The 23,301-nt window shown below is 42.4% G+C and overlaps 1 protein-coding gene across 1 annotated transcript in view; it reads right to left on the bottom strand.

Moving 5' to 3' along the window:
- Window positions 1–23,301, bottom strand: part of PCSK5 (proprotein convertase subtilisin/kexin type 5) — an 883,213-nt gene that overhangs the window by 217,890 nt on the left and 642,022 nt on the right. Inside the window, exons 23-24 of the mRNA XM_075318085.1 lie at window positions 9,398–9,595; window positions 5,374–5,442 (exon numbers count right to left, since the gene is read on the bottom strand). Coding sequence (XP_075174200.1) covers window positions 5,374–5,442; window positions 9,398–9,595 — 267 coding nt within the window. The remainder of the gene's footprint in view (window positions 1–5,373; window positions 5,443–9,397; window positions 9,596–23,301) is intronic.

Raw genomic sequence — 23,301 nt, 5'->3', positions numbered from 1 at the left:
CTGTCTGCTGAGCTGTGCATCTAATTCTGTCCTGTATGATACCGTCTGCTGAGCTGTGTATCTAATCCTGTCCTGTGTGATACTGTCTGATGAGCTGTGTGTCTAATTCTGTTCTGTGTGGTACCGTCTGCTGAGCTGTGTATCTATTCCTGTCCTGTGTGATACCATCTGCTGAGCTGTGTATCTAATCCTGTCCTGTGTGGTACCGTCTGCTGAGCTGTGTATCTAATTCTGTCCTGTGTGATACCATCTGCTGAGCTGTGTATCTAATCCTGTCCTGTGTGGTACCGTCTGCTGAGCTGTGTATCTAATCCTGTCCTGTGTGGTACTCCAGCTGTCCTTGGTGACACTTTAGACATTTCTGGTCACCAGCAAAATGGCTCCACACTGTGATCCTAAATTTCATTCTCTGTTATCCTTTGGAAACACCCAGATTGGGAGGGGGAGCTGTGACATCACACACAGGAAAGCAGATTCTTCCCACTTTACTACAGCTGTAATCCAGGCTATTTCTACAGTAGGATTTCTGTAGGATTTCAGCAGCTGCTCCCCCTAGTGTTTAAGAGTGGAAAATATCAAACGTTTTAATTTTTTTATATTTTGCTCAATTAAAAACAAATATTAATATCTAAACAAAACATTAAAACATTAATACTTTACATTTTTCAGTTATTAATTTTTTTTTCTGGACGACACCTTCCCTTTAATTAAAAAAAAATGGTGAATGAGGGATAGTGGGGTGAGTCTTTATTCAAGTAAACTCTTTTTTCCTGTGTGTTTGTGTGTGTGTGTGTGTCTGGTTTTTTAACTTTACACTTACTGGATTAGTGATGAGGATGTCTGATAAGCCCCTCTCCATTACTAACCCCTGGGCTTGATGTCAGCTGACAATTCTTAGCTGGCATCACTCTCTAAAAATATTACCCGATTGCCACCACATCAGGGCAATCGGGAAGAGCTGGATCGAAGCACCAAAATTAATCTGATGCGTCAATTCTGGGGCGACTGCAGGCTGATATTTTTAGGTTGGGAAGTGCCCAATAACTATGGACCTTTTCGACCTGATAATATCAGCTCCTAGCTGTCTGCTTTACCTTGGCTGGTTATCAAAACTGGGGGGACCCCATGCTTTTTTAATATTTAAGTTTTTAATTTTCAGCACAACACTTTACTTCAAGAGCACTTGATCACTTGGACTGAATATGAATTCAACCTAATGGAGTAGATTAAAGGGAACCTGTCATCAGATTTGGCGGCTAAAAAATATTATACCAATAAATAAATATATTTATGAAAAAAATAAAGAAATAAAGTACACATAATTTAGCTCTTACAGAACAACATGATTTATAAAATTGTTACACTATTTAAGCCCTTCAATTAACACTGTAAAAACAAGAAGTAAAAAACGTGGCAAAAAACAAAGCTTTTTTTTCTATAAAATTGTTTTTTGGGGTCTAAAAGCGGCAAAAGATAAAAAAATATAAATGCGGTATCGCTGTAATCGGACTGACCCAAAGAATAAAATTGTTGTATCAACTTTACCACATAGTGAACGGTGAAAAAAAATGAAACTAAAAAAAATTCCTGAATTGCTGTTCATCTTGCCTTGCAAAAATCGGAATAGAAACTGATCAGAACAAGTTATGTGCCCGAAAATGGTACCGATAAAAATGTCAACTGATCCCGCAAAAAACAATCCTTCACATGACTCTGTCTGCAGAAATATAAAAAAAATGATAGTTCTCAAAATATGGCGATGTAAAAATTTTTCTTTGTAATAAAAGCTTTTTTAGTGGGCGATAGCAACCAAATATAAAAAAAAGATATAAATCTAGTATCGCTGTAATCAAACTGACTCAAAACATAAAGCCATTTACCACTTACCCCGCACAATAAACAGTGGAAACTGCTGATGATTTCATTTTTTTTCTCCCAAAGATCGCAGTAAGGCTCGACTCACATTTATCCTGTGCTCTACACTGAGTTCTTACACCTCGTATTCCATGTAAATCTTTAAAATACATTATTCAGACAATGTCCTAAGAAGGACATTCCCTATAATTAGTCAGATGGAGTTATTTTGAATTCCCTCTGGCCTATGATCCGGCAGTGTCCATCTTTTTAAGTGCAGTTTACCGCAGATTTGTGCACTTCTGAAAAGACAAACACCATTGAACAGAGGCCAGACAGAGACTGCCTCATTATAATGAAAGCATCTGTCTGAGGTGTCATTTGAATCACATCATTCGGAGATTTAGATAGAAATTGCAATGAAAGTGCTCAGCGTACAGCGCAGTATAAATGTGTTCCAAAATTTTATGTAAAATGTATGACACTAGTCACTTACTCATGGGGAGGTCTGAAGGCAGGGTAGTAAGATATTCCGGGGTCTGGTACCAGGGGAGCTCGTTGTGGATTTGTGACTCCCTGGATTAGCCAGGTAGTCACAGGTAGACCCCCTGCACAAACACCAGCCCCTAATAAGTTGATAGCAGCCAACCTACAAAACCCTTGTCACTTCCCTCCGGGTTTGATGTTCACACCAGAGGGCGGAGCCATGCGGTTGGCCACGCCCACCGAGGAGTTCACAGGCCCTGAGGCAGGAAAAACAGGCAGATCAGTGTTGGCAGTGAAGTGGAGTGGAGTTCAGGTGCAGACCTGTGTCCAGGTCTGCCACAGTCTAACACCAGGTGTCTGGGTTGGAGCCCAGTCACCTCTGGCAAGGATTGATGAATAGACCTGGCTCAACCACTTAAGTCAAGTAGGTGCTCTGGAGAAAAATAGATATAATAACAAAATATATACTCCGGCACACTAGGGAAAGTATGAAAAGAGTCCAATATGGTGCTCAAAATTTTTTTTTATTGATCTATGTTCTTTTATTGTCCAACGTTTCAACCCGAAGGTTATCTTCAAGGACTATGTCAATTGTGAATAAATTTTCAGAAAAAGTACCCAGTCATCTCAGGTAAATGCGGAATTTCCTATACCAGAATAATGCTGTAGAGGTGGGTACCAAATGTCAAGGCCTCTAGTAAGTGTTTATAAGACGAAGTGGAAAAAAGGACCTAGTCCGTCTTGTGAGTAGAGGAGATGGGACCAAAGGTCTGGACTGTTATTTATATGCCAGGGGAGAACCTCTGTGGGTCCGTATTAATGTAGTAGGTGATTATTTAAAGAGATTTGTTATATCCATAGGTATTCAAGGAGTCTTAAAGTCGATCCCCAAGGGGCATATGAAATGGCTCACTAATGAGTATTAATAATGCAAGTATCATGAATTGGAGGTAAGAATAGCTTCTGGATAAGACACCAGGAGTCATATACTATGGGTATGTGACCGCTGCAGCTCCCTAGCAGGTAATGTGTGCAAGGTGCACTATTGTGAGCTGGCCAAAGGCTCTGTGTGATAGGGATTCTCAGGTGGAGCATCAGGAACACAGGCCAACAGCCCCACTTCACCTTTAGTAGCCACTCGTTTGACTTTACTGTAGTGAGGAAGCCCACTTAATTTATTGGGTTCATGTCTCCAGAAGCATGAGATGAGCTTGGCACAATATATGGTCACTACAACATCCATTGCTGATTGTTTCTGGAAAACATTCATGGAGTCAAAATCGTCACTACACCTGAAGATAAATGATGGGTGTAATTTCCAATGTGGGGTCTGTGGGGAGGTTGGAATTCTGCTCTTCGGCGCTTAGGGGCTCTGTATATGGAGTCTGCAAACTATTCTAGGAAAATGTGTGATCCAAGAGTCACATAGCGCTATTTCCGTCACAAGTCTCACCGTATGGCTAAGCAGTACTGTATAGTCACAGAAAGTATTGCCACATTCAGCAGATATTGCCTGACAAATTTTGTTGTCATTAGTAAAAGTAAAATCTAGGGCTAAAACTAGATTTTTGTGTTAAATATAAAAAAAATATTTATTTTTTCTTTGTGCTGTCAATATGGTCACTGCACCCCTAGAATTCATTGATGGGCGTAGTTTGTAAAGTGGGGTCACTTATGGGGAGCTCTGCTTTTCTTGCAGCTCAGGGGCTTTGCCAATGTGACATGGAACCCCCTAACCATTCCATAAATATCTGCACTCCAATATGGTGCTCCTTCCATTTCAAGCTTTGCACTGTACCTCAAAGTTTTCCACCACATATCGGGTATCGATGTTCTTATCAGAAATTGCACAACATATTGTAGAGTCCATTTTCTCTGGCTACCCTTGTAGAAATGCAAAATTTGGGGCAAAAGCAACATGTTTCTAAGGAAAAATGACTTTTTCATTTTCACAGCTCAACATTAAAAAATGTTGGGCTCAAGGTGGTCTCCACACCTCTAGATAAATTCCTTGTGGGGTGTAGTTTCTAAAATAGGGTTACTTTTGGGGGGTTTATACAAATCAAGGGGCTCTGTAAAAGCGACATGACACCTGCTATAGATTCCAGACAATTTTGTGTCCCTAACGTTAAATGGCACTCTTTTCCTTCTGAGCCCTGCCATATGCCCACACACTAATTTTCCTCCAGATATTGCATATCGGAATACTCAAAAGAATTTGTATAATAATTGTATGGTCCATTTTCTCCTGTTACCCCTGTGAAACGTCAAAATTTGGGGCTAAAGCAATATTTTGGTGGAAAAAAGTAACATTTTCATGTTTTCTTTCATATTGCTTTAACTCCTATGAAGCACCTAAAGGGTTAATAAACTCTTTTGCATGTGATCTTGAGCAGTGTGAGGGGTGCAGTTTTTAGAATGGTGCCACTTTGAGGAATTTTCATCCACTTAGGCTTCTCAAAGTCACTTCAAATGTGATGTGGTCAATAAATAAAAATGTTTTTTGTGAATTTTGTTGCAAAATGAGAAGTTGCTGATAAAAGTTTATCCCTTCTAACTGCCTAACATAAAAAATGTGCTTTAAAATGGTGCTGATGTAAAGTAGACATGTGGGAAATGTTATTTAGTAATTATTTTGCGTGACATAACTCTCTGGCTTAAGGGCATATAAAAATTAAAAGTTTGAAAATTGCAAAATGTTCAAATTTTGATCAAATTTTCATTATTTTTATAAATACAGCCAATGTCGACCAAACTAACATGAAGTACAATATGTCTCGAAAAAATAATCTCAGAATTACTGGAATATATTGAAGCTTTCAAGAGTTATAACCTTGTAAAGTGACTGGTCACAATTGAAAAAAATGGAAGGTGAAAACTGGGTCCATGGTGAAGGGATCAATAGGAAGTTTTTACTCAAAGCGGTCCCTCATTTACCTTTGAATTTTGGCATTTTATCTACATTTCAATTTGTCTCTTATATGTAACAAATGCTAAATCTATAATATTGCTTGCTTTCTTATAGGGACCTACCTGCGGAGCATTCCCTGCATCCATCTGTACAAGACACACATTCTTCACTGTCTGGATCTTCAGCTTCTCCTATATAGGCAAAATGTTCAGGATATACTGTGAGATGGAGGAGCTTGATAATATCAGGTCTACTTGAGAGAACAGTTTGTAGCGTTAACCATTTACACAACCTATGGCTTTCACCCTTGAAGAGTTAATGGAGTTTGTAGCAAGTTATAAATGTGTGTCCCCTATACATTTAATTTAATTTATGCGTCTCTATCACATAGAAGATTATTGTTTCTGAAGGAATTCATACTTTAAAATCAACGAGATAACCAGATATACAATATTTATTCTAGATTTATCTTGCAATATTTATTATACATTTATCTTACAACATTTTTTCTAAATATTCTCATAACAATTTCTTCTCAAATTGAGAATAATCTTTGTTTATGGATTTCTTTTCATGCTAAATACTAAACAGTGAAATATATTTTTTTATAATTTAGTGTTTCGCCATTCCTTTGTAATTCTTCATGGAAATATAGGAATGAATTGATAATTGGGTGTTACTAGTTTCAGCAGAACAGGAAACAGCGGGATCAGACATGTTGACTTTCAATACCAGATCCTTTTGTTCTCCTGGGAAAAATCCGCCAACATTTTCAGGACCACATACACATTAGATTAAATTCGGCTGAACCCACCAAACAAGACATATCATCTGATTTTTATGGGGGCTTTCCGATTCTCCCCTCAACAGATACTGTTGGAATTTCAAAGACCAATCCTTTATTAAGGGGAAAATGGCCTTCAGAGAGGGTGTAGGGCAGTGATTTTTTCTTCTCTTTCTACTATAAAAAGATGAATGGTTGGCCATGTTGAGTACTTATGTGTATAGGGGAGTAGGGAGAGATGGCTATCCCATGTGTATGGCCAGATTTACTCTAACACGGGAGAGATGGCTATCCCATGTGTATGGCCAGATTTACTCTAACACGGGAGAGATGGCTATCCCATGTGTATGGCCAGATTTACTCTAAGGGTATGTGCGCACGTTGCTTTTTACCTGCTTTTTACCTGCTTTTTTGCTGCTTTTTCTTCTGCGCTGTTTAATGCCAAAATGGATGTGTTCTTCTATTCAAGCAAAGTCTATGGGAATTTGGGTTTCTTGTTCACACTATGTTGTTCAAAATGCTGCCTTTTTGAGGCAGAACTTTGGTCAAAAACTCAGCTTTTCAAAGAAGCAACATGTCAATTGTTTTTGCCATTTGGGTTTTGCACTGCAAAGCTGAGTTTTTGACCAAAGTTCTGCCACAAAAAGGCAGCATTTTGAACAACATAGTGTGAACAAGAAACCCAAATTCCCATAGACTTTGCTTGAATAGAAGAACACATCCATTTTGGCATTAAACAGCGCAGAAGAAAAAGCAGCAAAAAAGCAGGTAAAAAGCAGGTAAAAAGCAACGTGCGCACATACCCTAACACGGGAGAGATGGCTGTCGCATGTGTAAGGCCAGATTTACTCTAACACGGGAGAGATGGCTGTCTCATGTGTAAGGCCAGATTTACTCTAACACGGGAGAGATGGATATCCCATGTGTATGGCCAGATTTATTCTAACACGGGAGAGATGGCTGTCGCATGTGTACGGCCAGATTTACTCTAACATGGGAGAGATGGCTATCTCATGTGTAAGGCCAGATTTACTCTAACACGGGAGAGATGGCTATCCCATGTGTACGGCCAGATTTACTCTAACACGGGAGAGATGGCTGTCACATGTGTACGGCCAGATTTATTCTAACACGGGAGAGATGGCTGTCGCATGTGTACGGCCAGATTTATTCTAACACGGGAGAGATGGCTGTCCCATGTGTATGGCCAGATTTATTCTAACACGGGAGAGATGGCTGTCGCATGTGTACGGCCAGATTTATTCTAACACGGGAGAGATGGCTGTCTCATGTGTACGGCCAGATTTACTCTAACACGGGAGAGATGGCTGTCTCATGTGTACGGCCAGATTTACTCTAACACGGGAGAGATGGCTATCCCATGTGTATGGCCAGATTTACTCTAACACGGGAGAGATGGCTGTCGCATGTGTACGGCCAGATTTACTCTAACACGGGAGAGATGGATGTCTCATGTGTATGGCCAGATTTACTCTAACACGGGAGAGATGGCTATCCCATGTGTATGGCCAGATTTACTCTAACACGGGAGAGATGGCTATCCCATGTGTATGGCCAGATTTACTCTAACACGGGAGAGATGGCTGTCGCATGTGTACGGCCAGATTTACTCTAACACGGGAGAGATGGCTGTCTCATGTGTAAGGCCAGATTTACTCTAACACGGGAGATATGGCTGTCTCATGTGTAAGGCCAGATTTACTCTAACACGGGAGAGATGGATATCCCATGTGTATGGCCAGATTTATTCTAACACGGGAGAGATGGCTGTCGCATGTGTACGGCCAGATTTACTCTAACATGGGAGAGATGGCTATCTCATGTGTAAGGCCAGATTTACTCTAACACGGGAGAGATGGCTATCCCATGTGTACGGCCAGATTTACTCTAACACAGGAGAGATGGCTGTCGCATGTGTACGGCCAGATTTATTCTAACACGGGAGAGATGGCTGTCACATGTGTACGGCCAGATTTATTCTAACACGGGAGAGATGGCTGTCGCATGTGTACGGCCAGATTTATTCTAACACGGGAGAGATGGCTGTCCCATGTGTATGGCCAGATTTATTCTAACACGGGAGAGATGGCTGTCGCATGTGTACGGCCAGATTTATTCTAACACGGGAGAGATGGCTGTCTCATGTGTACGGCCAGATTTACTCTAACATGGGAGAGATGGCTGTCTCATGTGTACGGCCAGATTTACTCTAACACGGGAGAGATGGCTATCCCATGTGTATGGCCAGATTTACTCTAACACGGGAGAGATGGCTGTCGCATGTGTACGGCCAGATTTACTCTAACACGGGAGAGATGGCTGTCTCATGTGTAAGGCCAGATTTACTCTAACACGGGAGAGATGGCTGTTGGCAAATGACTGTTCACCAACCACTATCTAAGGCACATGGACAGATATGGATAATGTCAAGATATCTGACTGATACTTTATTTTGCAAGTTTTTGTTGTTTTTATAAATACTTTAAAGGGAACCTGTCATATACAAAAATGCTGTTAACCTGCAGATATGGGGTTAATCTGCTAATTAACAGTACTCTGAAGCTGCCCGTGCCCACATTGAGAACCCTGCTACTGACAGGAAGTGAACTCTGCTCCTCATAACTTTGCAGCCTCAGGCTTTCAGTTATAGGGGTGGCGCCAACACAGTTTGTGACCTAGTAGTACATAGTACATAGTGAGAGTCGGCTGTAACCATTCCTCCAGCAGTGACTGACGGCCAGCTCAGCACTGCCTCAGTACAGATCCAGCTGTCAGTCAATGTCAGGGTGTGGTTACAGTCACTGTCACTAACTAACTAACTAACTAACTGATTGGTAACTGAAAGCATGCCTGACCACCCTTACAGTATAACTGACAGACCAAGGTTGCTGAGACTATTAACGTTAATTTCCTCACTACAGGCAACAAGCAGCTTCAGAATGCTATTAACCTGCAGATTAACCCTATATCTGCAGGTTGATAGTGTTTTATACATGATTACATGATAGATTCCCTTTAAAACTAGGTCTATCAAGTTTAATCCTCTAGTTCTACTCTACTACTAATACTGTAAATTTGTAACTTTTAACACAAACATTTTTATCCACAATTTTTATTTTGGTTGATTAATAGCCTGTAGATGTAAAGGAATAATACATAACCCATACAGAAACCTATGGCCACATGGAAACTGTACAGGATACAAGGTTGGCTGGCATAGAAACCATGCCATATAGTCGTGTCAGTTTTGGGACCAGCACTGAGGAACAGTTCTGTTTTATCTTCTGAGAGCTGGAAATACAGAGTGAAGAAAGTATAAGGGAGCGAACTCTTCTACAAACCTTCGGGACATGCGAGCTCCTGGCAGACTCCATCCACAGAAGAGTAACCTTCCAGACATTTGACACATTGCTTGCTGCCTCTGCAGGATTGACAGTTTTCAGGACACGGCGCACATCTGTTGTCTTCTATATAATACGCCTCCGGGCAGATTTCTCTGCATTCTCCTTTATACAGATAGTGCATTCTTCCCGTTCCATCTTAGAAAAGAAAATAAATGATAAAAAGCTTTTGTTATTATATGACCAAGAGACTTAATGTTTCTTTTTGATATATTTTTGCATATATTAAGTCATGCCTGGTAATTATCATTGCTTGTGTATAACAGTAACATAGATGCCATTGAGTTTACATGTATCATCCTCTTTATCATCAAATATCTGATTTGCCAGTAAAGACTAGGCAAACTAACTCATCCCTATCTGAGAACGGCAAGTCACCCAAGGTACTTAAAGGGATTGTCTGGCCTAATATGATAAATCTGCAGTCTCGCTATGGCAGTACAGACTTAGGAATCCTCCCAGTGTACACAGTGCGCTGCGAGGATTCGCTATTTTATGAGCTGCGAATGGAGGTCATGTGGCCATATTTGTGTGATATTCATATTCCCATCCAGAACTCGACTAGTGGGCATGGCCTCGCTCAATACGAGTTTAATGAGAAAGTTCGCACCTACTAGTCGGACACACCCATTCCATACACTTGTATTGAGCGAGGCCGCACCCACTGGTCGGGTTCTGGACAGGAATATGAATATCGCACACATTTGACCACGTGAACGCCGTTTTCGGCTCAGAAACTGGCGAATCCTCACAGCGCACATTGTGTGCATTGGGAGGATTCATAAGTCTGCCGTCACATAGAGCGACACAGAATTATTGCAGACATCACTTTAGACTCTACAATCCCTTTAAGTACCTTGGGTGACTTTTTATTGCTGTTCTCAGATAGGGATGAGTCATGTTGCCTTGTCTTTACTGGTAAAGCTGATCTTTGATGATAAAGACGGTGATAATAATGAAGACATGTAAACTCAATGGCATCTATATAACCCAGTCTTATCATCTTAGACCGTACAACACCTTTAAAGGGAATCTGTTAGCCAGCTTTTGTTATGGAATCTGAGAGCAGTTTTATGCAGGAGCACACAGCCTGATTCCTGTGGTGTGACACATACTGGACTGCTTAGTGTAGTTTTGAAAGGATCCCTTTTTCTCTACTATAAATATAGCAGTGGTCAGAATGCTGAGCTGTGTATAACTCCATTGACACTCCTAATTATGCCAATCAGTGCTGGGGGCGGAGTTACACAGATTAGCCTGACTGGCTTGCATGGCACTTCTAGCCCTGCAGTGATAATCTCCTGCCAATAAAACACTGATTGTATTGAAACTACAGCAAGCTACTGAGCAAGTGGCACATCACACCCCTGCAATCAGTATGTATGCCTTTAGGTCATATTTCTCTTATTAGATGGCAAAAAAAGGAGTAATTTTCCCTTTAATGCATACCTCTTGTATTGGTAGATCCCCCACTGTAGAATTATTGCACATGCTTTGTACATGGAAAGAATAATATGTTATTTAAATTATGGGTCTGGGGGACGACCCATTCCTTTCTCCAAAGAAAAACCTACATAATATTTCAAGGGCCATGGCACTAATTTAACAGCCTGTGTATCAGAACCTGACCGGTTGTATTATTTTGTGAAGTTCTAACAATTCCTGGAACTTTGCAGTCTGTGTTCAGATGTGATGAACTATCACTGTTTGTAATGCAGATTTCTCGTTGAAAGTCTGCCACAATTCATTGTACAATATGTGTGAATGAGGTTTTCACAGCTACTATTCTATGCAAAATTCAGCGCAATGCTGTAACCCACAGTATGGATACGTACTATCTACTAGGTCAGGAACATCATTCTGTAATGTGCTGTTACACCGCTGTCCAGATGGTGGCACTGTTGTAGCATTAGTTACCCAGTAAATTGCAAATCTGAAAATGCAGCTCATTATTCCCTTATTAGACCATCCTTAAGGTGCACCAGGCCGCCCGGCACTACATTCTGTGTCTAGAGGCTCCATATTCCTACATCTATATACTCTATACTTAGAAGCTACGTTCTTGTTAATTGTATGGCCAAACATCAAAACATTAAAGAATAACTTTATGTTGTTTCCTTCTCAGTTTAAGAAATGAACCGACAAGAATGAGAAAACTTTTTGCACAAGTGTTGCCAATTTCACTTCGGAAATAACAGAACATTTATCATCTAACTTGCCAGGTTTCTGAACACGAGAAAAACATGACAGGGTTACTGAGACCTATACTGTGAGATGGAAGACATTCACATTCCAGAGAAAGCTGTATATTTCCATTATATGACATAATCATATGCTGAATGTTGGAAAATGTTCCCATTAATTACACAGGTCAGCAAAAAAAATTTTTTCGAGAGCTGTTTTGGCTATTCCACGTAATGTTTTTGAGTGCGCTGAATCCGAAAATGACCTCCGATTTGTCATAGGATATCACGTTTTCTGACAATTTAAGTAACTATGTTAAATAAGACAATACCTCAAAATAAATGAAAATAGACTCATAAAATTAATTTTTTATTACAAATGTTTCATGAAAATCATTTTTTTACTGCAATGAGCTCACTAACACACACTAAAATGGATTCTTCTTCCCGGAGAGGCTTCTCTTGGTACATTTACGCTTGTGAGTAGCATCTGGAATGTCTCTCTGAAGCATCCAGTAGTCTGCCATCATTGTAATGCTCCATCTTCCCTGGTATCTTCTTTCCATCTCTTTAATGTCCTGGTGGAATCGTTCATCTTGTTCTTCACTCACAGCTCCCAAATTTTCAGGAAAGTTGTCAAGGTGGGAATGGAGAAAATGCACTTTCAAACTCATCAGGCAACCTAAAGCTTGAAATCCTTTCAGCATTTGTCCGATGATTTGTTTGTAGTCAGGGTCTTTGTTATTGCCTAAAAATTTCTCTACGACCTCTTTAAATGCAATCCACCCTTCTTTTTGAGGATGCGTCATGGTATTGATAAACTCTTGATCAGCTATAAGCCTTCTAATGTCTGGTCCGACTAACACACCTTCCTTCAATTTTGCCTTTGAGAGGCCTGGAAACTTGGTGACCAAGCATTTGAAGCATTCTCCATCTTTTGGAAGTGATTTTACGAATTGCTTCATCAATCCCAATTTGATGTGGAGAGGTGGTAGAAGAACTTTATGGGGAGGAACCAAAGTTTCTCGGAGGACTTTTTGTTCACCAACTGTGAGCACCCTCGGCTGCCAATTCTTCTTGGACCAGTGATTTTGTCAGTCTCGACTGTCCCATAGACACAGAAAACAAGGGTATTTGATATACCCAGCTTGTTGCCCGAGCAGCATGCACAAGACTTTCAAATCCCCGCACGCTTGCCAACCGTGGTCTTCATATTTAAGTTTACGAAGAACCAATTCCAAGTTCTCGTAGGTTTCCTTGAGGTGTATATGTACCGCCCGCGTGCGAGCAGCCGGGTTGTTGCCGCTGCTTGGATCCGCATCCACGGACACTCAAGAGGTCTCCGGACCCGGGGGGGGGGGGGGCGCAGTCACTCGATTAAAAGAAGAGGGGGATATGTACAGGGGGATTTTGGAAAGTTCGTGACGCCACCCACGGTTTGTGGTAATGTGAGGGACCACCGCTGCGGTCGGAGAGCCCAGTGACGATGGTGTGGCAGCCTGATGTTTAACTTCTCCGTGGGTAGGGGGTTTGTGTCCCGGGGCCCGTTGATGATGGATAGTGTTTGGGTGCCGTTGGGGGGATAGGTGCAGGGGTTTCCAATGTACTCACTCAGTCACAGAATAACCACATCGACAGCTTGTAAACCAAAGTTCTGAGCACCACTGTAGTCTGCGGGCAGCACGCCTGGATCCGTGCCCATGGTGTTGTTGTTGGTCTGTGGCCCTATCCCTGGCACCTTATTCTTGATTGGACCCATTGGTATGAAACTCTCCGGATCCCGCTCACCCGTATGTCTAACGGAGTGAGCTTGCTCTCTGGGTTCACGCGTAGGATTTCTTTGGACTGTAGTGGGAAAGTCCTATCCCATCGGTGCGCTAGTACCCCAATTTTGGAGCGGATTGGGGATGACACTTGAAGTCTTCACCCCCGTCGGGTAAATTACCGGAACACGTGAAGCTACTTTCCAGCCTTGGGTCCATAAACCCCGTCGTGCCCTGGCCCCTGCCCGGTGATAGCTCAAGGCCACCGGCTGCCCTCCTCGGCAGTCCGTGCCCTTTGACACTGTCCCCTGCGACCGGGTTCCAGCTCCTACCAGGCCCAGACCAACGTCTGCCACCTAGTATACAGGAGCTCTCCTACAAGGCCTCTTCTCACGAGAGCCACTTCACCTCCTCTCTCCTTCACTCTCAACTGTCACTGTCCTCAGTTTCTCCTCACCAACCCCCCATGTGGGCGGTCCTATTCCCTTCAGGCCCCCCAATGGTGTGTCTGGTAGGTTCAAGTGGGAAGTGTTTCTAGGATTTTGATTGGACACGCTGTTAACAACACCAAAGTACTGGGATCCGTTAACCAAGGAGGGTGGATACTGCGCAGAAGGGCAGATTGCACAATACCCTGTGACGACCTGATAGGCCAGGGCGTCACATACGGAATGACCTACAGGGATGGAAGCATAAAAACTGCCGTTGTGGAGTAAAACTGCTTTGAGACTTCTTTTTGAAGAATCTATAAAAAAGACGCCATTGCGCTGAATCATATTGGATTTTGAATTGACCCATCAAACCTTCTACAGCGATGCAATAAACCAACTTATCTTCCTGGGCAAAGTAAGGAACAAACTCGTCTTCACGATGTCTGAACCATGAAAAAGACACTCCTGACAAAAATAAATCCTTGCTTTTAAGCCTTGAGCCGAGTAACTCAGCGACATCTTTGGGAAGATTTAAGTCTCTTACCAAATCATTCATCTCCTCCTGGGAAACCAATTTTTGTCTTGTATCATCTTCAAAGTCAGAACTTGATTCATCTGGTTCAGGAATGACTCCACCTTCATCGGACATACAGTCATGGCCAAACGTTTTGAGAATGACACCAAAATTATATTTTCACATGATCTGTTGCCCTCTGGTTTTTAATTGTGTTTGTCTGATGTTTACATCACATACAGAAATATAATTGCAATCATATTATGAGTACCAAAAGGTTATATTGCCAGTTAGAATGAGTTAATGCAGCAAGTCAATATTTGCAGTGTTGACCCTTCTTCTTCAGGACCTCTGCAATTCTCCCTGGCATGCTTTCAATCAACTTCTGGATCAAATCTTGACTGATAGCTGTCCATTCTTGCAATAAGCAATGCTTGCATTATGCCAGGATTTGTTGGTATATGTTTGTGCACCCGTCTCTTGATGATTGCCCACAAGTTCTCAATGGGATTAAGATCTGGGGAGTTTCCAGGCCATGGACCCAAAATCAATTGCTTTATGGAAAGGTGCTCCATCATGCTGGAAAAGGCATTGTTGGGCGCCAAACTGCTCTTGGACAGTTGGAAGAAGTTGCTCTTGGAGGAGATTCTGGTACCATTCTTTATTCATGGCTGTGTTTTTAGGCAAGACTATGAGTGAGCCGATTCCCTTGGCTGAGAAGCAACCCCACACATGAATCGTTTCAGGATGCTTAACAGTTGGCATGAGACAAGACTGGTGGTAGAGATCACCTCTTGTTCTCCTAATAAGCTGTTTTCCAGATGTCCCAAACAATCGAAAAGGAGATTCATCTGAGAAAATGACTTTACCCCAGTCCTCAGCAGTCCACTCCCTGTACCTTATGCAGAATATCAGTCGGTCCCTGATGTTTTTTCTGGAGAGAAGTGGCTTCTTTGCTGCCCTCCTTGAAACTAGGCCTTGCTCAAGTAGTCTCCGCCTCACAGTGCGTGCAGAAGCACTCACACCAGCCTGCTGCCATTGCTGAGCTAGCTCGGCACTGCTGGTAGTCCGATCCTGCAGCTGAAACAGTTTTAAGATACGGTCCTGGCGTTTGCTGGTCCTTCTTGGGCCCCCTGGAGCCTTTTTGGCAACAATGGAAACTCTCTCCTTGAAGTTAGAGATAACCATGGTTAACTAAAGAGAAACAATGATACCAAGCACCAGCCTCCTTTTAAAGTGTCCAGTGGTGTCATTCTTACTTAATCATGAATGATTGATTGCCAGCCCTGTCCTCATCAACACCCACACCTGTGTTAATGGAACAATCACTAAAACAATATTAGCTGCTCCTTTTAAGGCAGGAATGCAATGATGTTGAAATGTGTTTTGGGGGTTAAAGTTCATTTTCTTAGCCAATATTGACTTTGCAAGTAATTGCTGTTAAGCTGATCACTCTTTATGACTTTCTGGAGTATATGCAAACTGCCATTAGAAAAACTTAAGCAGTAGACTTTGTAAAAATTAATATTTGTAGCATTCTCAAAACTTTTGGCCATGACTGTAGTTATCTCTTCCAAGGTACCAGGGGCCTTGGGTACTGGTATATCTGTGCCATGGGGGATGGGACGAATTGCTGAGTGAATATTGGGGTATGAAATGGAATGCTTCCATTTTGAATTATACCCTTTCACATTGCATGAACAAAAGTAACAATCGTCACTATGGTTCTTTTGCTCTCGCCATACCATAGGAATCCCATTACGGAAAGCTTTTTTCTTACCCTTGAACCAATTTCGGAGGTCCTCAACACACTGTTTGCACACTCTATGAGGCGCCCAAGCTTTATCTTGATCTCCAAGCTTTAGTCCGAAATATGCGAAGTATACTTTTTTCACAAAGTATGGAATATTCAGCTGTTGCTTCAACACTGTATATTCACCACAAATGTAACAGAAACTGTCAGGCGAATTAATACACTTCCGCTGAGCCATAATGCTAATTTTGGGAAACACAGTTGAATATGAAGAGCTAACACGAAATGAGATTAAAAAGTGTGAACAGGCGAGAACAAAGATAAAACAATTGAAACAAGCCCGTGCATTTCAGAGCCCGCCCATTCAGCTTGCAAAATGTTGATACTGGTTTCATTAGGTCATTCTGAAGTTCTTTTCTTTGAAAGTTATATTTTTTTGACACTATATATCTTCAATGCATTGATGTGAATTAATTAATAGTAATTTTGACTTTCAAAACCCTACAAAAAACAAATAGAAAAAAAAAATTATGAAATATTTACTAAATTTGAAGAGAATTTTGCATTTTGTGGCAAATCCTGACGTCCAGGATTTTTTTCAATATTTTTTTCATTTTCAGCACACCAAAATACATGGAAATTAGATGAAAATAATTAAACAGCTTTTTAGTAGCAGACCTGTGTTACCATTTCACCTCCACATAGCTATTGTCGATACGGTCCACTATAAGATATTAATAAGCAATTTTAAATGGAAGTATAGTTTTTTAGTTACTTCCAACAATACTCATTATGCACTTAAAAACCGGTGTGCAGTCCCATCCAATTTTGATACCAGCCATAATCAAGCCCAACAGTTGGAGGCTGGTATTCCCACTCTGGGGAGACCCATGCTTATTGGACCCCCCAGCCTAAAATAGCAGCCTGCAGGTGAAGTCACTGTGTTTAATTTTAGCAGATCTCCATTTATAACAGTCAGTCACATATAGTAAATGATATTAATGATATTAGTACAATTAAATCACTACTAGAGTTCAGGCCAGCCTTAAGCCCCCATCACATTTAGCGACTTACCAGCGATCCCGAAATCGATGCGCCCTGATAAGGATCACTGGTAAGTGGCTGGGAGGTTGCTGGTGAGATGTCACACAGTCAGACCTTACCAACGACTCAGTAACGATACAGGTCGCAGTACCAACCTGTATAACGATCTCTGCTGTCATTGGGACCCTGTCACACAGTGTGAAACATAGCGATGTGTCCTGCCCAGCAGGACATCGCCTTTGAAGAAAATGGTCCAGGACATTCAGCAACGACCGGCGACCTCACAGTAGGGGCCAGGTCATTGCTGGATGTCACACATAACTAGATCACTAGCGAGATTGCTGTTGCGTCACGAAAACCATGACTCAGCAGCGATGTCGCTAGCAATATCGCTTAGTGAGATGTGGCCTTTAGTTCACACATCATCAGCATCAGATTTACATCTCAGGAGTGTCACCTTAGACTGATGCAAAAATACAACAAGCTTTTCCACCATTTACTCCTGTTCAGTATTACATGAAATGTGATTATACCACTGGACCAGCAGCTGCACCTATCTAGTATAAAACTGATGCAACAGATGGGTGGGAATGATCTTACTGTAATCAATTAGATCAGTTCTTTCATCAGTTTCCATCAAGAATCTTTGTTAAATGACGGATGGAAACCATGACGCATCATATCATATGCAAACTCAGCCTTATACCAAACTGACATAGTGCATAGCAACTTATAATGTTTATACTCCTACGATTATACACACAAACAAAGCCATTTCCATATTTCCATGTTTTTTAGGGTAATCATTTATTGAATATTGTCTTCTGTCCCTACCATTTTCAATAACGAGGCCATTGGGTGGGTCAGCTTGGCATGCACTTCACATATATCATGTAAGCGCTAATGCTTATAGCATTAGTCATCCTGAAAGTACATTAATATTTATATTGAATTTGCCAGTGTGTCCTGGAGCTATCAGGATATTATGGTAATTACCCAATAAGGTGTGCTGCTTCATACTAAAGCCAAGTAAAAGTGCAAAAAAAGATATCTGGGTGAGGATGTGTAACTATAACGGTGGCCCCATACTTGGTATGGTATTTTCCGTCTATTAATTAAGAAATTTCAGATTATTGCAGGTTCAGGAGTAGTGATTGGCGAGCCCAGACTGTAAAAGTCCGGATCCGTGTGGGTAACCTAGTACCCGTACACCCAAACCCCTTATTACTTCTTTTGCCACCACACCAGGGCAATCGGGATGCGTCGTGTAAAGTGCCAGGATTGTCGCATCTAATGGATATGACACTTCTGGGCGGCTGCAGGCTGCTATTTTTTGGCTGGGGGGGGGGGCAATAACCAGTACCAGCACAGCATGTCCGATTGCAAGCACTCAGTCATGCAATTGACGCACCCACTGGGTCTGTGTGGTTTCTCGTCACCGGGCTGATGTAGGGTTTGGGATGTTACAGCTGCCATGCTCGGTTCCGTGACACCGGTGGTGTCAATAAAAGATGGAGGGGTTATTTACAGGGGAGGATAGAGTTTGTATTCGTGACGCCGCCTGTGGTTTGCGGCTAATATAGGAGCCGCCGCTGCAAGAGGTTTCCTCTGAGGGCAGATGGTCATGCAGCTAGGTTGGTACAGCTCTCCACAAGCAGCGCTCAGGCCCACAGGGAAGTTGGGAGTCGTAGTCCACTCTATTAAAGGAGCGCAGGGCGCGAGAAGGATTGGATGACAGTTTACATTCTTTACTCACTGAAATGTCGCCACCCTTGGGATACCGGACTCCGCAGTCAGGGGCTCCAGCTGACCCCAGCTAGTTCGGAGGCCAGAACCGGTGTTTCGTTATTTGAGTCCCTCCTCCTTGCGCTGTGTTGTGTGAGTCCCTGCGACTTGAAGCTACGCTGGGACCCGAGTCCTTGGATGGGCTCCGTTCCTGTCCCATATGGCTGGCAGCGCGAGTCAATTAATGGTGCCACTCTTATGTCACGACTCCTGGCTCTATATGCTACTGTGCTCCAGGCGCTTTGTGTGGGCCAGAAGACTTAGAATCCTCTGCTCAGCGGATTCTGCTGGCGGGACATGAAGTGCCCACCAGCCTAGGGCTCTGCACCCTGTTCCATGCGCTCGGTCCTGAGGGAGCTATGGCGCAGCTTTCCCCTCAGCGACCGTGTTTTCCCCACGTCTCACTTGTTCCGTGTCTGTCACTATCTAATGTCAGCGTCTAACTGTCTGAGTGTGTGTGTGTCACCTTGCTCCCCGTGGTCAAGCTCATCCCCCTGGGTTTCTGAACTAGTGAACAGAGGGTCCACTACATTAGTGATGGCCACCCCCCAAGTCTCTACCCTAGCCCAGTCCCAGTGAGAGGGCCTCTGTGTGTGGTGGTGGATTGTGGTGGTTTACCTGCAATGACGTCCTCTTTACCCGAGATGAATACTGCACCTCTGGTGCTGCACGGGAGATTGGTAAGTATACAGTTAGGTCCAGAAATATTTGGACAGTGACACAAGTTTTGTTATTTTAGCTGTTTACAAAAACATGTTCAGAAATACAATTATATATATAATATGGGCTGAAAGTGCACACTCCCAGCTGCAATATGAGAGTTTTCACATCCAAATCGGAGAAAGGGTTTAGGAATCATAGCTCTGTAATGCATAGCCTCCTCTTTTTCAAGGGACCAAAAGTAATTGGACAAGGGACTCTAAGAGCTGCAATTAACTCTGAAGGCGTCTCCCTCGTTAACCTGTAATCAATGAAGTAGTTAAAAGGTCTGGGGTTGATTACAGGTGTGTGGTTTTGCATTTGGAAGCTGTTGCTGTGACCAGACAACATGCGGTCTAAGGAACTCTCAATTGAGGTGAAGCAGAACATCCTGAGGCTGAAAAAAAAGAAAAAATCCATCAGAGAGATAGCAGACATGCTTGGAGTAGCAAAATCAACAGTCGGGTACATTCTGAGGAAAAAGGAATTGACTGGTGAGCTTGGGAACTCAAAAAGGCCTGGGCGTCCATGGATGACAACAGTGGTGGATGATCGCCTCATACTTTCTTTGGTGAAGAAGAACCCGTTCACAACATCAACTGAACTCCAGAACACTCTCAGTGAAGTAGGTGTAGCTGTCTCTAAGTCAACAGTAAAGAGAAGACTCCATGAAAGTAAATACAAAGGGTTCACATCTAGATGCAAACCATTCATCAATTCCAAAAATAGACAGGCCAGAGTTAAATTTGCTGAAAAACACCTCATGATGCCAGCTCAGTTCTGGAAAAGTATTCTATGGACAGATGAGACAAAGATGAACCTGTACCAGAATGATGGGAAGAAAAAAGTCTGGAGAAGAAAGGGAACGGCACATGATCCAAGGCACACCACATCCTCTGTAAAACATGGTGGAGGCAACGTGATGGCATGGGCATGCATGGCTTTCAATGGCACTGGGTCACTTGTGTTTATTGATGACATAACAGCAGACAAGAGTAGCCGGATGAATTCTGAAGTGTACCGGGATATACTTTCAGCCCAGATTCAGCCAAATGCCGCAAAGTTGATCAGACGGCGCTTCATAGTACAGATGGACAATGACCCCAAGCATACAGCCAAAGCTACCCAGGAGTTCATGAGTGCAAAAAAGTGGAACATTCTGCAATAGACAAGTCAAGCACCAGATCTTAACCCAATTGAGCATGCATTTCACTTGCTCAAATCCAGACTTAAGACGGAAAGACCCACAAACAAGCAAGACCTGAAGGCTGCGGCTGTAAAGGCCTGGCAAAGCATTAAGAAGGAGGAAACCCAGCGTTTGGTGATGTCCATGGGTTCCAGACTTAAGGCAGCGATTGCCTCCAAAGGATTCGCAACAAAATATTGAAAATAAAAATATTTAGTTTGGGTTTGGTTTATTTGTCCAATTACTTTTGACCTCCTAAAATGTGGAGTGTTTGTAAAGAAATGTGTACAATTCCTACAATTTCTATCAGATATTTTTGTTCAAACCTTCAAATTAAACGTTACAATCTGCACTTGAATTCTGTTGTAGAGATTTCATTTCAAATCCAATGTGGTGGCATGCAGAGCCCAACTCGCGAAAATTGTGTCACTGTCCAAATATTTCTGGACCTAACTGTAACTCGCCTGCTTTAATCATCCTATTTCTTCTACCACAATTTGAAAGCACTTGATTCAGGTCTCCATAGACTTATAAAGGGATTGTAGTCAGGCCAAATATCTGGAATTAATTCTGGGCCTGAACCGTTTTTTTTTTTTTAAAAATCCAGCTGGACCTGCTGATTCTGGATATACTGTATGCAGGTTCGACTGTCACTATTCAGGAACTGGTCCTCGACCAGTGTCCTTATGAAATTGTCCTTTTACTTTTCTAAAGCATTATTAACATTTGTCAAAATGTTACTTTGATGACATTGGTGTCTGGAAACTGGTCCCTCCACCAAAAACTAAAGAAAAGGTCTCTGGATTTTTCTAATGCCTTATTTAGACTTGTACATTAGTGTAAGTATGAGCTGACATATCCACAAAATCTTCTAAACAAAGATATGGGCACTTTGATAATGCAGTGTTTCATAAAAAAAACCCAAAACATGCAGGTCTAACATAGTCCAGGAATTCCGATGTAATCAAGGGAATTTGATGTAGTCAACAAATGGAAACCTAAAAGACATAAAAAGAGAGAAATAGAAACAAGACATTGCTCCCCGTTCACCAATTTATTACAACTCAAAAGTTCCCAGGTCCAACTTAGTCCAGCGGTTCCCGCTACGTTCCTCGATTACATAGATCAAAAGGTATAGAGGCACAGAACGAGGCTCCATAGACTTTGAGCAGCTGGCTTTACCGGATTAGACTACGCTCCATGTGACCCTGTGTCTTTGATGAGCGGTGACATCAGGAACATCATCACTCATCATTTTGATAAGCGGTGACATCAAGATTACCACCAGTAATTACAATGATGAGCAATGACATTCCAGAGCATAGCGTGAGCCGGAAGTAGCTGCTGCTCAAAGTCTTTGGAGCATTGTTCTGAAGCTCCATAGCCTTTGATCAATGTAATCGAGGAATGTTGTGGGAACCACTGGACTACTCCAGACCTGGGCACTTTTCATTCTAAAAAATTGGTGAACAAGGGACGGTCTCTTTTTCTTTCTCTTTTTTTTATGTCGTTTTTTTCTTAAGTAAAATGGTTATCCAGGAAAAGTGAGATGGAAGGGTTTATTTAAATAAAGTATTTTTGTGTATGTGCTTTCTCTTTTTACTTACTGGGTTAGTAATGGGGGTGTCTGATAGATGTCTCCCCATAACCCATTAATAATGTAGCGCCCCTGAATATATCAGGGTGCTACAGGGAACTGCATCCTGTACTCCAGGGTGCAGGGCCTACCCTCACATGGTTCCAGGTTCCCATCAACAGTGTCACTGATATCCACAATACAAATCCCAACCACCCTTCACACCAGGGCTGGACAGACACACCAGTGGGTTGGGCAAGTTGGAGCACGACCGCCCATCTAGGGGTCAGGCAGACTGGTGGGAGGGGAAACAAGGAGTCGAGTGTAAGCCCTCAGAGAGAGAGGAGCATAATAGTTAGAGCTCCCAGGGAGGCGACAGGTTGGGTCTCAAACAGTGGTCCGGGACCATAGGAGTCGGGGACCATTATTAGGAACACTGGACAGTAGTGTAACGGACGCAGACTAGGAGGACTGTTGGCACCAGAAAGCCCAGCCACCTTACCGGTACCGAGCGCGGCGGGGTACAGGATCCTAGATCGGGGAGTAGCTTCAAGCAACCTGATAATTAACTTGTGGATGATAGTCTCTTTATGAACTTTCCCCAAGAGCTCAGAGATTGGAGGTATCAGCACAACGCGGGGGATAGGGTTCTCCAAAATACACAACCCACTGAAATCTCAAGTGCCAGCCACTAAGAGCACAGCTGCCATACACACGGGTAGCGGGGCCCCGAAAGCTTCAAGCCAAGGGGCCACAACTGTAAAACAATTTCCTCACTTCATATTATTAATAAATTTATTTAATCATTAAAAGCTGTCCAATAAGTTCCACAGGGTGCAATTTTAGTAAAGCTCTGTCTGTTGCTTTCTCTGTCGCTCTGTCTGTCACTGTCACTCTCTGTCACTCTCTT

Source organism: Anomaloglossus baeobatrachus, chromosome 1, assembly GCF_048569485.1.
Source record: "Anomaloglossus baeobatrachus isolate aAnoBae1 chromosome 1, aAnoBae1.hap1, whole genome shotgun sequence".
NCBI lineage: Eukaryota > Metazoa > Chordata > Amphibia > Anura > Aromobatidae > Anomaloglossus > Anomaloglossus baeobatrachus.
This window is presented reverse-complemented; position numbering and strand designations above follow the sequence as displayed.